At 49.9% G+C, this 13,840-nt stretch overlaps 1 protein-coding gene across 15 annotated transcripts in view; it reads right to left on the bottom strand.

Annotated features, from left to right (window-relative positions):
* Window positions 1-1,532: 1,532 nt before the first annotated feature.
* The window catches only part of MYH10 (myosin heavy chain 10), a 195,963-nt gene continuing 183,655 nt past the window's right edge, over window positions 1,533-13,840 (bottom strand). For all 15 annotated transcript variants that reach the window (XM_067021824.1, XM_067021825.1, XM_067021832.1 and 12 more), the window contains 8 exons: window positions 13,058-13,219; window positions 8,529-8,657; window positions 8,132-8,220; window positions 7,163-7,286; window positions 6,884-7,092; window positions 5,464-5,572; window positions 3,921-4,093; window positions 1,533-3,138 (listed from right to left, as the gene is read on the bottom strand). In XM_067021824.1, the coding sequence (XP_066877925.1) occupies window positions 2,994-3,138; window positions 3,921-4,093; window positions 5,464-5,572; window positions 6,884-7,092; window positions 7,163-7,286; window positions 8,132-8,220; window positions 8,529-8,657; window positions 13,058-13,219 (1,140 nt within the window). In that variant the 3' untranslated portion in view covers window positions 1,533-2,993. The remainder of the gene's footprint in view (window positions 3,139-3,920; window positions 4,094-5,463; window positions 5,573-6,883; window positions 7,093-7,162; window positions 7,287-8,131; window positions 8,221-8,528; window positions 8,658-13,057; window positions 13,220-13,840) is intronic.

The raw sequence follows: 13,840 nt of genomic DNA, 5'->3' as shown, positions 1-13,840 counted from the left end.
CATAGCAACGTTGGCGTCAGGAGGAAGGGGCCATGGGTCAGTGATACCCAGAGCCATAGGGAGGGCCGGTTGTAAGAAGTTGGTCTTCCAGCTCATTTCATCTTCATTGAGGTTTCCAGGGGTGGGGGGGAAGGTTGGTGACAGAAGGAAGTGTGATAGGGCACTAGTCTTTCTGCTGTCAGAATACCCAGGACAGTCAGGCTAGGAACAGACGTGTTATCCATACCAAAGTAATTTAAAAGAATTTCCTAGAATGTCTGCATTAAAAAGAGCAGCAACTGTGGTGTGGCAAGGGCAGACAGAGCATTTAAAGTGTACGTGACAGAGTTAAAAGCCCAGCAGAGCTCATCTACACTTCACTTCCACAAAAGGCTAAGGCTTTCTCACGTCTCGCCTGAGCCCTCCCTCACGATGGACCGTCCACCATACATACGCCTGTGGGGTGGAGCCGGCCTGTTGCTTTGTCTCTGACACTCAGCGCCCACTCCCATCACTGTTTTCCTTGGGCTTTAAGCGCCCCGCGAATGTTTCACGAACTGCCTTGGGCTCTGACGGTGGTGGTCTGTTTAGTGAGGAAAGGTCCAGTTAGCATCTTTTTGGAATCAGGGATTGGAATCTGTTCATGTAGATTGTATGTTTCTCCTGATAGGCTGAGTAGTTGGGAAACAGTGTGACATTAACACCAGTTAAACCAGCCAGCAGGGAAGGATTCTTTTTGAGAAAAACAAGCCTCTGCATTCCACAAACCCCTGGACCGAGATACTGAATATGCAGGGGTGAGGAGAACACACCCGAGACACAGTAAGTGCAGCTCACCTTTTTTCCCTACGGTAGTGACACAGGAGAAGGGGAGCGCTTTGGCCCCTTTTTCCCATCCCCACAGCTGCCGAGCAGCCTAGGTATATAGTTCAGACCCCCAGAACCAGCCTAACCTGAGCCTACCATGGAAAACCCCCCAGCGCTCTCTACATGATGGTGTTCCCCTAGTATCTCTCTCCAGCCTGTCCTAACTGGCTCACAGCTGCCCTCGGATCTCATCGCTGAATCCTCCCAAAAGCATTTGTAATGCGCCTCCTGCCTGAAAATGTAGTCTGAAATGTCTTGGACCTCTTAATCCAGTAATGAGCTTCATCGGTGGGTGACTGGAAAGCCTCCTCAAGGCTTCGTCCTGCAGCCCTGGCTTGCTCCCTTCTCCGTTAACAGCTGGGGCTCCAGCTCCAGCAGCCTCTTCCTTCCCGATGCAGCTACACACGGAGGCCATCGGTGAGAACAGGATCTGTCGCCAAGACTGCCCAGAGAATTAGCCTGTCATCCGACGGTTTCTGCGAGTGCAGTGCCCTCAGATAAAAGCAGCCTGGCTGTCAGCATTTAAAGTCTCTGTAGCTTCCAACCTCCGATCAGACCACAGGTGGGAAATTGAGAACAGAAGGTGAGAAAACAGATTTCACATTCACATGATTTTTCTTGTTTATTGAGGTCTGTTTATTCTCAACGGGTGCTTTTTTCCTCCAAGTAAATAGAGCAGGCGTAAATATCTATAATGAATAAATTTATTGTCTTACAAAAATCATTGTCTAGAAACGTGGGAAATACAAGAAAAGATATTTGCAGTCAGCTGTCTGCTGGTCAACAGCCAGTACAATTCATAAAGGGGGAAAATCAAAGATTCCAAACCCACATGACAAATTCTTCCTAACAGATGTTAAAGCTTTTAACCCAAAAGGTTTGTGTTTTCAAGCATGTTGCAGAGGATCAAGGATTTATAATTAACACTGATTCATTGTCACTGAATGTTTATAATACCACTTTTTGACTAGAGAGGTACGTGATAATATGAAGCACAGTCAAAACTTAATACATTAGATTGTTACAGAGGCAAATAATATATTTAACATTGTCTTAGTACTGTAGTGTCTAAGGCACTTTCTGTAATGTCAGTTTGATTAACTATCAACCAAAAACAGAATGCTAAATGTTCACTGTAACACTGTCCCAAGGGGGAGGGGAAAGGAGAGATGAAAAAGGAGTCACATCCACTGGCATGTCAACATTCAGGCAGGTGGCATCTGTTCTCGAGGTTCTGTCAACCTCACCAACAAACTTGGAACAAGTCTCGGACACAAAACCAATATTCCCATTTTGGGCTCAAAGCAGCGGCTGAATTTGCAAGGTCAGCATGAGAGCCTGGCTGGCGAGGGAGGGTATCCCCGAGCTCCTGCTCCGGGGCCTGCAGCCGCTCGCTCCAGAAGTGGGGGCACGCTGGGGGAGCCGGGGCCCCAGCTGGGTGGTGGCCACTGTTCTTCCTACGCACAGATCGGGCCGAGGACAGTTCACGTGAAGAAACGGGGGCACACCACGACTCGAGGGACGTGGGCATGGCCACTCCACACGGATGCTGCTTCCCCGCATCCAACCCACCCCTCCTAATCTCTCCAAAGCCCCTTTCACAGTTTGCTCACTGAAATAGTGTTGATCATTATTTGAAGGAAATGAGAGCTACAGGTGCAGTTTAAGTTCCACAACGTTCTAAGAGACTTGACGTGGCTGAGGAGGCAGGGGCCACATGAACACAGAACTAAGGTTAAGGTAGCTGTCCGTACGACAGAGCATGCAGAGCGGCTGGGCAGCAACCCCGGGGCTGCCCCAGCGACCGGCAACGGGGTCTAGAGTTTGTTTGAAAAAGGGTTTTCTTCTTAACGTGTTTTATAAAATGGTCTCTTGATGGATATATGGAAAATAGATGCAATGATGAGACGATCTGTTTAATAATATGTGTAGGTTTTGTGTATATATATATAAAAAGGGGAGCAATTGTACCTAAATCTGAAGCAGGAGACAGGTGTGTAGGCTGCGAGTCCTTAAGACACAGTCGATCTCTCAGGAAGGAGTCGTGCAGTTCGCCAGTCCCCCAGAGCTGCAGGGGGTCCCGAGGCCGGGGCGCTGGGTGACTTCCTGCGTGTCCCTCGGTATCGCCTCCCCCGGCTTCCTCGGATCTACTCAGACTGGGGCGGCTGCGTCTCATTGACGTCACTGGTCTTACTTTCTGTGTCGTCATCCGACAGCTCCAGGGAAGCGCCCTCGATGTGCAGCTGGCGCCGGCCAGATCGGCTGGCGGAGAAGCTGATGGGGCCTCCTCGCCTGGAGAGCACAGAAAGCGTGTGGGCACGACCACGACAGCACGTGGCTGGCAAGTCGTTCGACCACCTGGCGACTCAACTTCCAGCCCTTCCTCCAGACGCACCGGCTGGGGTGGCGGGCAGATCAGGAACGGCTCCGCGCTTTCCCACCTCTCCCCCACCCGCCTGCGGAACCCCATCCTGGGAGGGCCCCGGAGCCCCGGGGGTGGCTGGACTCAGCTCCCTGCTCTGTGATGGACACGGTGAGGAAAGCTCCACCTGCTTACCACGGGCCAGCCTCTCCCCAAAGGGTGGAGAAAATGCTCTATTGAGGCTTTGTGGGCCACCTAAGGTCTCTGTTGCACATTCTTATTTGTCTTTTTACAGCCTTTATAAATGTAAACACCATTCTTAGCTCCCTGGCTGTACAGGAGAGCGGGGCACAGACAGGATCTGGCCCGTAGGCCACGGTCTGCCCACACCTGTGCTAAGCTGTCCTCCTGGGGAGAAGGTGTAGCCTTGGCTCCCCGTGTTCTGCCCTCACCCGGGACGCGGACAGACACCTGGGCTAGCTCTCAAGCCTCGAGCCGTGTATCCGCACAGCCCGCCAGCAAATGCGGCGCAAATGAGCAGGCCTGTTGCTCCTCCGGCCTCAAAGACTACCGACGGTCAGGGATCCTGAACGGGTAAGCAGGCAAGAACGAAGAGCTGGACAGGAGCCTGAGAAACCACTGCACCCAGAGCCCACGGACGCAGCTGGTCGTAGGCTCTGGGCGCGACCTCGCGGAGGCTCGGGGCGCTCACCTCAGCCGGTTCTTCAGCGTGCTGACCTCGCGGCTCAGGCCCTCGTTGGCCTCGGTGGCGTCATCCAGTTCCCGCTGGAGTTTGCGCCGAGACGCGTTGGCACGTGTGGCTTCTTCCTCCGCTTCCTCCAGCTGCCGTTTGAGCTGCTTCATCCTGGCGTTGGCCTTCTCCATCTCGGGGAAGTTACACGAACCAAGTCACACCAAACCGGTGAATCCAAGTGCGGCATCGCTGCATCCTGAGTGTGTCAGCATAGGCCTCTGCCCTGCCAGCCACGCGAGTGCGCACACGAGCGAACCCCCCCACGCGGCAGGCGCTGACACGCGAGACTGGGGCCTGGCCCAAGCAAGGCCTTTTGACCAGCCTGCCGTTCTCGGCAAAATCTTGTCTATGCAGCAAATTATGCTAAAGGAAACTTAAAAAGCATTTTAAAGGCTTTTCATCCCTGAGTTTTCTGCAGAAAAATGACAGTTTTAGTATCTTCACACGAGTGCCCTATGGGACTGTGAAAGGGAAGGGCTAGTCGCGCAAGACGCAGAAGAGCCAACAGTGCGGACAGTCTCCAACCCCCGGAGGTGCTCCATTCATTGTCGACGTTCTGTTTGATTCAAGTACAAAGCCACTCTGGAAGACCTGACACGAGAACTGAGCCTGCCCACTGGATCCCTCACTCCTGAGCCACAGAGCCTGGCCAGTGCCCTGCGGGTCCAGCTCACACCTGCCCCGAGCTGCCCTCGGTGTTCCCGGGCCCTGAGCGTGGGCGTGGGAAGGGAAGGCCAGGCTGGGTGCCTGACTGGAGCAGGGCGGGAGGAGAGGAGGGTCTGGGCCAAAGGCAGTGGATCCTCAGCTCCGCCCACGGCGGCAGGTCTCAGAGGACCGAGAGCCAGAGGAGAACACAGCCCCCACCCAGGCTTTAGCCAGTGCAGACCTGACCACGGTCCAGAGCCCTATCAGCACGTGCCCTTGGCGCTGGAAAACAGATGGCTGGACGCAGAGGAGGAGGAGCACTGGGGTTCCACGTGCAGTACGTGTGCTTTCCCTTCCCTTTCCATTCAACACCTCCTGTATCCATCCACCCCTCCGTCCAGCCAATATTCAGTGACTGCCGGCTGTGCCCAGAACTCTTCTGGGCGTCAAGAGATGACAGTGGGTGAAAGAGGCAGAAATCTCTGCACTCATGCAGCGTCCGTTCTCGTGGAGGAAACACGATAACTTTAAGGTCAGCCCAGGCCTCACACTTCAAGCCTTCCTGACATGCTCTCGCCCACCCCTTGCCTGTATCTGGGGCATTGGGCGGGGTCGGCGGGGGGGCGGCTCACGGGGCAGGGCCAGGTCCTAGTCACCTCTGTATCCCCCACACCCGGGAGTGAGCGGCAGGAACAAGGAGCAGCACGTTTGTTGAAACGTTAGAATTCAGCGTTTCAAATGGCTCTGCCTCGCTCAGCCCGTTACACGGTAACACGGCTTCTGACTAACGCGTCCATCTCCTGCTACAGCACTTAGAGCGGAAGACGCGTTCCTCCTGCCCGGCCTCCGCCCTTACCTGTTCTTTATACTGATCGGCGTGGCGGCGTTCGTCCTCGACCTGCATGAAGATTTCCTTCAGCTTCTTCTCGGTGCGACGGACGAGCTTGTTGGCGGCTGCTCTTTCCCTATGAAAATGAAAATGATCAACATGTTAGTTTTCCCAATTCTTGAGTATTTTTTTAAAGTCCTTTTCTCTGGAAGATGGCATTTGTTAGAGTGCTTTCTGGGACCTCTGTATCTTCGTGATCAACATGGCCCAGAAACTTTTCCCTTCTGGTCAAACTGTGCATTGCCTTTAATGTATTCTAATGCTGACAGGTAGAAAAACTGCATTATTCCTTCACACACAGATGTTAGTCACTTTATTTAGTGATCTACCGAAGATCAAATGTTATATACAAGCTGCCTGTCACTTATTTGAGTGTAGAGTTTTTGAAGACAAAAACCTTAGTTGGTTACTCCAATCCCCTAACTTTTCAGCCTGGAAAACAAAACAAAGACTCAATTTATTAGGCGATGGTTTCAATTTAAAATTTACTGACTACGTACGAAGATGCTAGAGCAGCTGACTCTGAAACAACGCCCCCACCCCTCCACGCTTCACGGAGGAGTCAGCACCATGTTTCTAGACAGGCCTCCACTGTCCCACGTGAAGCAGAGGTAGCTTATTTGGAGGACTCCACTGAAAACAGAAAAAGTTCTTTTGTTCCTCCACAAACGTTAGATATAGTGATGGAGTCAGCTGAAAGGGCGAGTCATGAGTCATGTTAATTACAACCAACAGCAAACAAACCCTTAACTGTTAGAGCTGAGTGCAGGGGCAAGTCTGGGATGCCGGGTGGAGAGGATGCCAGGCTCTGAGCACAGACCCTGCATTTCTGGGCCCCGAGCTCCCCGACAGGAGGGTGAGCTGAAGGGCTGCGCTAGCTCTGGCAGTCTGTGATTTCTATTCTAATAGATTTGTAAATGCCCGCCAAAAGCTGTACTGTGTGTGCGACTCCTCATAAATTTCAGAATGGTTTACGACAACAGGACGGAGCAGTCCCTTCCTCAGGGAGAAAAAAAGCTGGTATGTTTATCCTACTGCATTCCTGCTCTGCCAACAAACTCTAGCATTTCACGTGACGCCACCAACTCGGGCAGCCGACTTTGGGTGGAGATGTAAACGATGGCACCAGGAAGTCACGGGCAGTGTGACGAGCCCTCAGCTGAGTCTGGGAAGGGCTGACAGGTGAGCCCAGCGTACCCTGAGGGCTCACACCGCCTTCTCTCCGGTTACACGTGTTCTTGTCATTCTTGCCCTGCCAAGGGAGCTCCCGTGGGACAAAGCGCATGTCTGTGTCACCTCTGACTCACAGGCTGAACCTGGACCTGGTCTGTAGCAGAGACGCTGTAAAACACCTTTCTTTGGTTTTACAGCAGCAGAAACCTCTTACTTGGCCTCCTGCTCAAGCTGCTCCTCCAACTGCCCAATCTTGGCTTCCAGGGCCGAGATGGTGGCCTTGAACTTGGACTTGACGGCGCCCTCCAGCTCCTGCAGCTTGGCTTTCAGCTCCTTGTTCTGCCGCTCCAGCTGCTGGCGCGCATTGTCGCTCTTCTGGGCGGCGCTGCGCTCGGCCGCCAGCTCTGCGTTCAGCGTGTCCACCTGGAGAGGAGACGGGTCAGTGGCGCGGGGGACGGCGCAGCCCTCCCTGGGGCGGCCGCTGCGTGCCCACCTGCAGCGTGGTCTTGCGGAAGCGGTCGTTGAGCAACTCCATGTTGCTCTGCTCCTCTTCAAGCTCCTCCTCCAGCTGCGCTATCCGTGCCTCCAGACGCCGCTTCTCATCCAGCAGCGCAGACCTGCCAGGCGAGGAGGCAACGGCTCAGAACCGGTCTCCACGACCCGGGAAACTCCCAGAGGGCGCCTCCACCCACCCTGCTGTTCCCTCCCCAATCCGCCACGCCTAGCTGGTTACGCTTCCAAATACACTACCCACTTCTCTCCAGCCCCAGGCCTACCACCCGGGCCAGGCCCCATCATCTCTGGTCTGGACCGGTGTGTAGCCTTCCAGCTGACCGCCCTGCTGCCTTCTCCAGCTCTTCTCGGCAGCCAGTGTCAGCTTTAGAAGTGCAAAAACATCCTGGCATTCCCTAGCTTTTCTAGTGCACCGAGATCAAATGCCAGCTCCAAAGGATGGCGTGCTAGAAAATGACCACGGTGAATACTCAGTACAGTAATTAAATGGAGAAAGCAACCTCTTAATTGGGGGAAAAAAAAAAAAAAAAAGGACTTTTAATGAAAAATGCATCCAGGGTAAGTCTAAGGAATGTGCTTGTCAAACCTAATGAATCTGAAAGTGAGGACTTGCATTGCGAGGCCGTGCGCCCTTTGGAAACCAGGTCGGTTCTGAATGTCTTTCCTGCACCTGTGTGGGCCCGACTGGCACAGGAAGGTGTGACCTGCAGGGCTGTGCAGCCAGCCCGGGGCCGGGGCAGCCCGAGGCCTCAGCATCCCGTGCTCATCTTTCCAGACTTTGAACAGATGAGCAAACCAACTACTGACTCCTAGATGCTAGACGGACCCCCATGGCTGTCTCAGTGCCACGGGCGCACCCCAGGGGAATGGGCCCAGGGCCCACGAGGACGGGAGGCCAGCACCGATTGTGAGATGCCTGCCCCTTCCCACCTGCTGCCAGGAGACTCACTTGCCAGAGGCGCTGTTGGCGATCTCATCCGCCAGCTCATCTCTCTCCTGCTCGGCGTGTCGGCGGGCTCGCTCAGATGAGGCAAGTTCCTGAATAAGTTGAGACCGTGATTGAACCTCGGGCTGTTCACAGTGCCTGAAGCTGCTGCCACCTCGCCCAAGGCGCTAAGTGCGCCTCGGACCGCAGTCAGATTTGAGAAATTAGCCATCAACTTCTCTGACGTTAGCCAGAGTATGAGCACACTGCCCGCCCAGCTGAGGCAGTAAGATGGTCCAGCACCATATTAAACGTGGACAGGCTACAAGGATACTAAAATATATTTATCTGGTCTTAGAGAGAAATCTCCAGGGCAGATGTATTTTTTTAAACAAATGGATGAATAAGTAAACAAACAAACCTCCTGCAGTTGAAGGATTTCTGCTTCCAGACTCTTCAGTTTCTTTTCACTCTCTTTGGACTGAGCAAAAATCTCATCCCGGGATGCACGAGCTTCTTCTAGTTCACGTTGGTAGTCCTTCATCTGAGCCTAAGATTAATAAATAGGAAGAAAGTTTTGGGGCAGTGTCCATTCCTAGTTTTTAAACATATGATATTTTTCTCCAGATTATAATATATATGTATGCATGTATTGTAAATATAAAAGTATGTGGAAGTGACAGAAATAAGACAAGAAAACATTCAGGCCAATATCCCTTATGAATACAGATGTAAAAATCCTCAACAAAATAGTAACCAATTGAATCCATCAACATATTGAAAGAATTACACATTCTGTGTATTTATATACCATTATAAACCCCACCATCCAAGTGGGATTTATCTGAGGAATGCAATGTTGATTTGATATCCAAAAAATGAATTAACATAACTATATGATCATCTCAATAAATGCAGAAGAAGCATTTGACAACAGCTGACACCTTTTCAATATAAAAACACTCAATAAACTGACGGAAACTCTGATAAAGGGCATCAGTGAAAAACTAACAGCTAATATACTTCATGGTCAAAGACTGAATGCCTTCCTCTAAGACAAGCAGTGAGACAGGCATGCCTCACCTCGCCGGGTCTGTGTAGCATTGTGATGGAGATTCTAGTCAAAGCAGTTAGGCCGAGACAAAGAAAGAAAAGGCATTCAGATTGGAAAAGAAGAAATAAAACTAGCTCAATCTGCAGACGATATAACCTTATATATTGAAAACCTTAAGGAATCCACTAAAAAATGATTAAAACTAATAAACGAGTTCAGTGAGGCTGCAGCATACAGGATCAATATATAGTCAGCTCTCCATATCTGTGAGTTCCACACCCGTGGATTCAACCAGCAGTGGATCAAAAATATGCAGGGGGAAAAAATTCTCAGAAAGTTCCTAAAAGCAAAACTTGAATTTGCCACATGGGCAGCTATTTATATATCGTTCACCTTGTATTAGGTAGTATTATAAGTCATCTAGAGATGATTTAAAGTATACGAGAGGATATGCATAGGTTATATGCAAGTAATACACCATTTTAGCAGGGTACTTGGGAGGGAAAAACCTTTTTTCTCTCCCCTTCCCCTTTTTTTGGCTGTGCTGCACGGCATGTGGGATCTTAGTTCCCTGACCAGGGATCGAACCTGTGCCCCCTGCAGTTTGGAAGCGCGGATGCCAGGCAAGTCCCAATACACCATTTTACATCAGGGACTTGAGCATCTGAGGATTTTGGTATCCATGGAGTAGGGGGGTCCTGGAACCAATTCCCCTCGGATACCAAAGGACAACTGCACAAAAAGCAATTATATTTCTATATACTAACTATAAACATTCTAAATATTAACTAAGCAATTACACTTAGCATCAAAATGGATAAAATTTAGCTAAAGTATAAGACTTGTACACCAGAAACTATAAAATAAAGCATCGTTGAAAAAAAAGAATAGCGAAATAAATGGAATGATAGCCGTGTACTGTTAAGATGGCAACACTCTCCAAGTTGATCTTCCAAGTCAACACAATGTAAGAATCCAAGTGGGGGGCTTTGGGGATTGGTGGGGGGAGGCAGAAATTGATGAGTTGATCCTAAATGGGATTGCAAGGAACCCAGAACACAGTCATGAAAAAGAAGAACGAAGTTGGAGAAGTCACACTTCCCAACCACAAAACCTGCAGAGCTACAGTAATCAAGACCGTGTGGTACTGGTGGTAGGACAGACATAGAGATCAATGGAATAGGACTGAGAGCTCAGAAGTAAACACAAGTCTATGGTCAGCTGATTTCTGACAAGAGTGCCAAGACAATTCAAGGGGGGGAAGACTAGTCTTTTTAACAAATGGTGCTGGGACAACTGGATATCCATATCCGAAAGAATGAAATTGTGTTCATATGTCAAACCATATAACAAAAATTAACTCAAAATGGATTTAGAAAAAGAGCTAAAAATATAAAACTCTTAGGAGGAAACACAGGACTAAATCTTCAGGACCTTGGATTAGGCAGTGGTTTCACAGACATAACAAAAACAGAAGAAACAAAGGAAAAGATAAATTGGACTCCATTAAAATTAAAAACTTTTGTGCTGTAAACAATACCACTGAGGGAGTGAATAGATAATCTGGACAATGAAAGAAAATATTTGGAAACTGTATCTCTCCTATGAAACATCTAGAATATATACAGAAATGTTACAACTCAATTACTGAAGACAAAAGCTTAGCAGAGGACTGAAAGACATTTTTTCTCACATATGATATTGGCCAATAAGCACATGTAAAGCTTTTCAACATCATTTGTCATTAGGGAAACGCAAATCAAAACCACAGTGAGGCACTTTACTGGTGGCGCAGTGGTTAAGAATCCGCCTGCCACTGTAGGGGACACGGGTTCGAGCCGTGGTCCGGGAAGACCCCACATGCCGCGGACCAACTAAGCCCGTGCGCCCCAACTACTGAGCCTGCGCTCTAGAGCCCGTGAGCCACAACTACTGAGCCTGCGTGCCTAGAGCCTGTGCTCCGCAGCAGAGAAGGCATCACAATGAGAAGCCCGCGCACCGCAACGAAGAGTAGCCCTCGCTCGCCGCAACTAGAGAAAGCCTGCGCGCAGCAACGAGGACCCACGCAACTAGAGAAAGCCCGTGCGCAGCAACGAGGACCCAACACAGCCAAATATAAATAAATAAGTAAATACATATATATTAAAAAAACCCACAATGAGATACCACTTCATACCCACTGGGATGGCTATAACTAAGAGATGGACAATAGCAAGTGTTGGTGAGGATGTAGAGAAACTGGAACCCTCATACATAGCAGGTAGGAATGTAAAATGTCGCTGTGGAAAGACTGGGCAGTTCCTCAGAGTTAAACAGAATTACCGTATAACCTAGCAGTTCCATTCCTAGGTCTATACCCAAGAAAATTGAAAACACACATCCACACAAATCTATGTGAATGTTCATAGCAGCAGTATTCATAGTAGCTAAAAAGTCAAAATAACTCAAATGCCAACTAACGAATGGATTCATAAAAAAAATATGGGTATGTCCAAACGATGGAATATTATTTGGTAATAAAAAGGAATGAAGTTCTTATTTATGCTACAACATGGTGAACCTTGAAAACATGCTAAGAGAAAGAAGCTGGTCACAAAAAGCCACATATTGTAGGATTCCATTTATATGCCATGTTCAGCATAGGCAAATCTATAGAGACAGAAAGTAGATCAGTGGCCGATCAACGTTGGACGTGGCAGAGATGGTGTGGAGTCACAGCCAGTGCGCACGGGGTCTCTCAGAGGGAACCAGCCTGTCCAAAATGAGACGGTGGGTGGTGCCTGCACAGCCCCTATGAATAGTCTAAAAAGCAGCAAAAACACTTTAAATGGGTAAATTGAATGTTGTGTGGATTACATCTCCATAAAGCTGTTAAAGTCATAGTAATATAATTTATATTCTTTGTAATTAGCTGGTCAAAGTAAAAAACGTTGTATTTAGCTTTTTAAAAAAGTGTAAGGAAGCAAAACAAGTTACTCATAAATCTATTATCCAGAGATGACTTTTCCTTCTAAACTTTTTTCTAAATGTGTGTAACTACATGTCCTATACACACGTGTGCCGAGTTACAAACTCAACTGCCCTCCCGACACTGTATCTTCCTGGGCCACCGCATACATATCCCCTTCATCTGAACGGCTGGCAGTCCACCTACATTCAGGTTATTTCCATTTTTGCCATCATAAATAACACTTCAGCTACGACCTTTGTAGGTAAGTACTTCTCCTCATATTTATATTCTGTTAGAGTAAATTCTCAAGATGCGGAATCACCAAGGTCAAAGGCATGGAAACTTGCTAAAGCTTCTGTCCTAACAGACTTCCCTCCAGGGAAGCTGTGCCTACTTCCATGAAAGGGCCCATCACATGCTGCCGATACCATGAGTCACTACGGAAATCACTCTCTGTCACCGTGATAGTGAAAACCGGCACGCCATCCGGGTAGCAAACGTGAGGATCCCGTCGGGCGGAAAGGCTCGCTACAGCTCACGGCGCGAGCGGAGGGAAGTCGACACTGCTCTCCTCTCAGTGGCTGCATGTTTGGTTGAGCGTCAGAGGCTGTCAGAGCCCCCAAAGCCTGTCCCCGGCGGTTGCCGCCCCCGCTGGTGACTCCACCCCGATCAGTCCAAGTGGGCCAAGCACAGGCCCACTGTAGACACTGGAGCTGCCTACACACGTGCCATCTTTATGGCCTGTGGCCCCAACCCACAGCCGAGGCTGACGGCCGCACTGTGCTCTCTGCCGGGGTGACCTGGCAACCCTGAGCCTGCGGGCAAGATGGCAGGCTGGGTGCTGCCCAGAGCCCTTCTCCCCAGCTTCACGGGCCACGTTGCGCTTGATCTAATAAGCGGGACCAGATGACACCTACCACCACCCGAGACTGACGGCCGCACTTACCTGAAGTTTGCGGAGCTGCTTGATCACTTCATCCCTGGCTTTGTTTGCAGCCTCGATTTGCGCTTCCAGGTCCTTCAGGTCTATTTCCATTTTCTTCTTTGAAGCCACGGCAAGGGCCCGTTGCTTCCGCTCATCCTCTAGCTCAGCCTCCAGCTCCCGCACCTAGTGGACCGCGCATCGGGTTACGTCTGGCCTGACCCAGGCGCCCACACACAGAACCGGCGCGTGAGGGCTCAGGTTACTCTGGACAGGTGCTGCCTGCCACTGGGCCTTTATTACTGTTACTAGCAGTTAATTTGTACAGAGAGATCTTTAGCCACCGCCACTGGTACAAACCATTTCCCCTGACCACAGCAAAGGCACGTAAGGAGGCAGAGCTCATGGTCTCGGTGATGCAACAAGACTGGCCCGCGTGCCCAGAGCAGAGGTCTCGGGCCAGCACCCTGTGCGTGGGCAAGCCAGCCGGGATGCGGACCCTCCAGCCCCCGTCGGGCCTTCGGGTGACACACCCTGCTGAGTCCACTCTGAATTCCTGACCCACAGAAACTCAGTTAACGCGTGTTGTTTTAAGTCACTACGTTTGAGGTAATTTGCTACCTAGCAATAAACGACTAATAACATAAGTATTAGTGGACTGCAAATAAGAAAGCAAAATTAAATATATCTCAGATCCAAGACTCGATACCATGAACTCCAAGGGACTGAGAAAACATCCACAATTAATTTTTAAAGTAAACTTTTTAAATGAGAAGTTTAACATGCTCTCAGGAAACTATATAAATC

Source organism: Kogia breviceps, chromosome 19 (assembly GCF_026419965.1).
Source record: "Kogia breviceps isolate mKogBre1 chromosome 19, mKogBre1 haplotype 1, whole genome shotgun sequence".
NCBI classification, from domain to species: domain Eukaryota; kingdom Metazoa; phylum Chordata; class Mammalia; order Artiodactyla; family Physeteridae; genus Kogia; species Kogia breviceps.
Note: the sequence above shows the minus strand (reverse complement) of the source record. Positions and strands in the feature narration are given on the sequence as shown.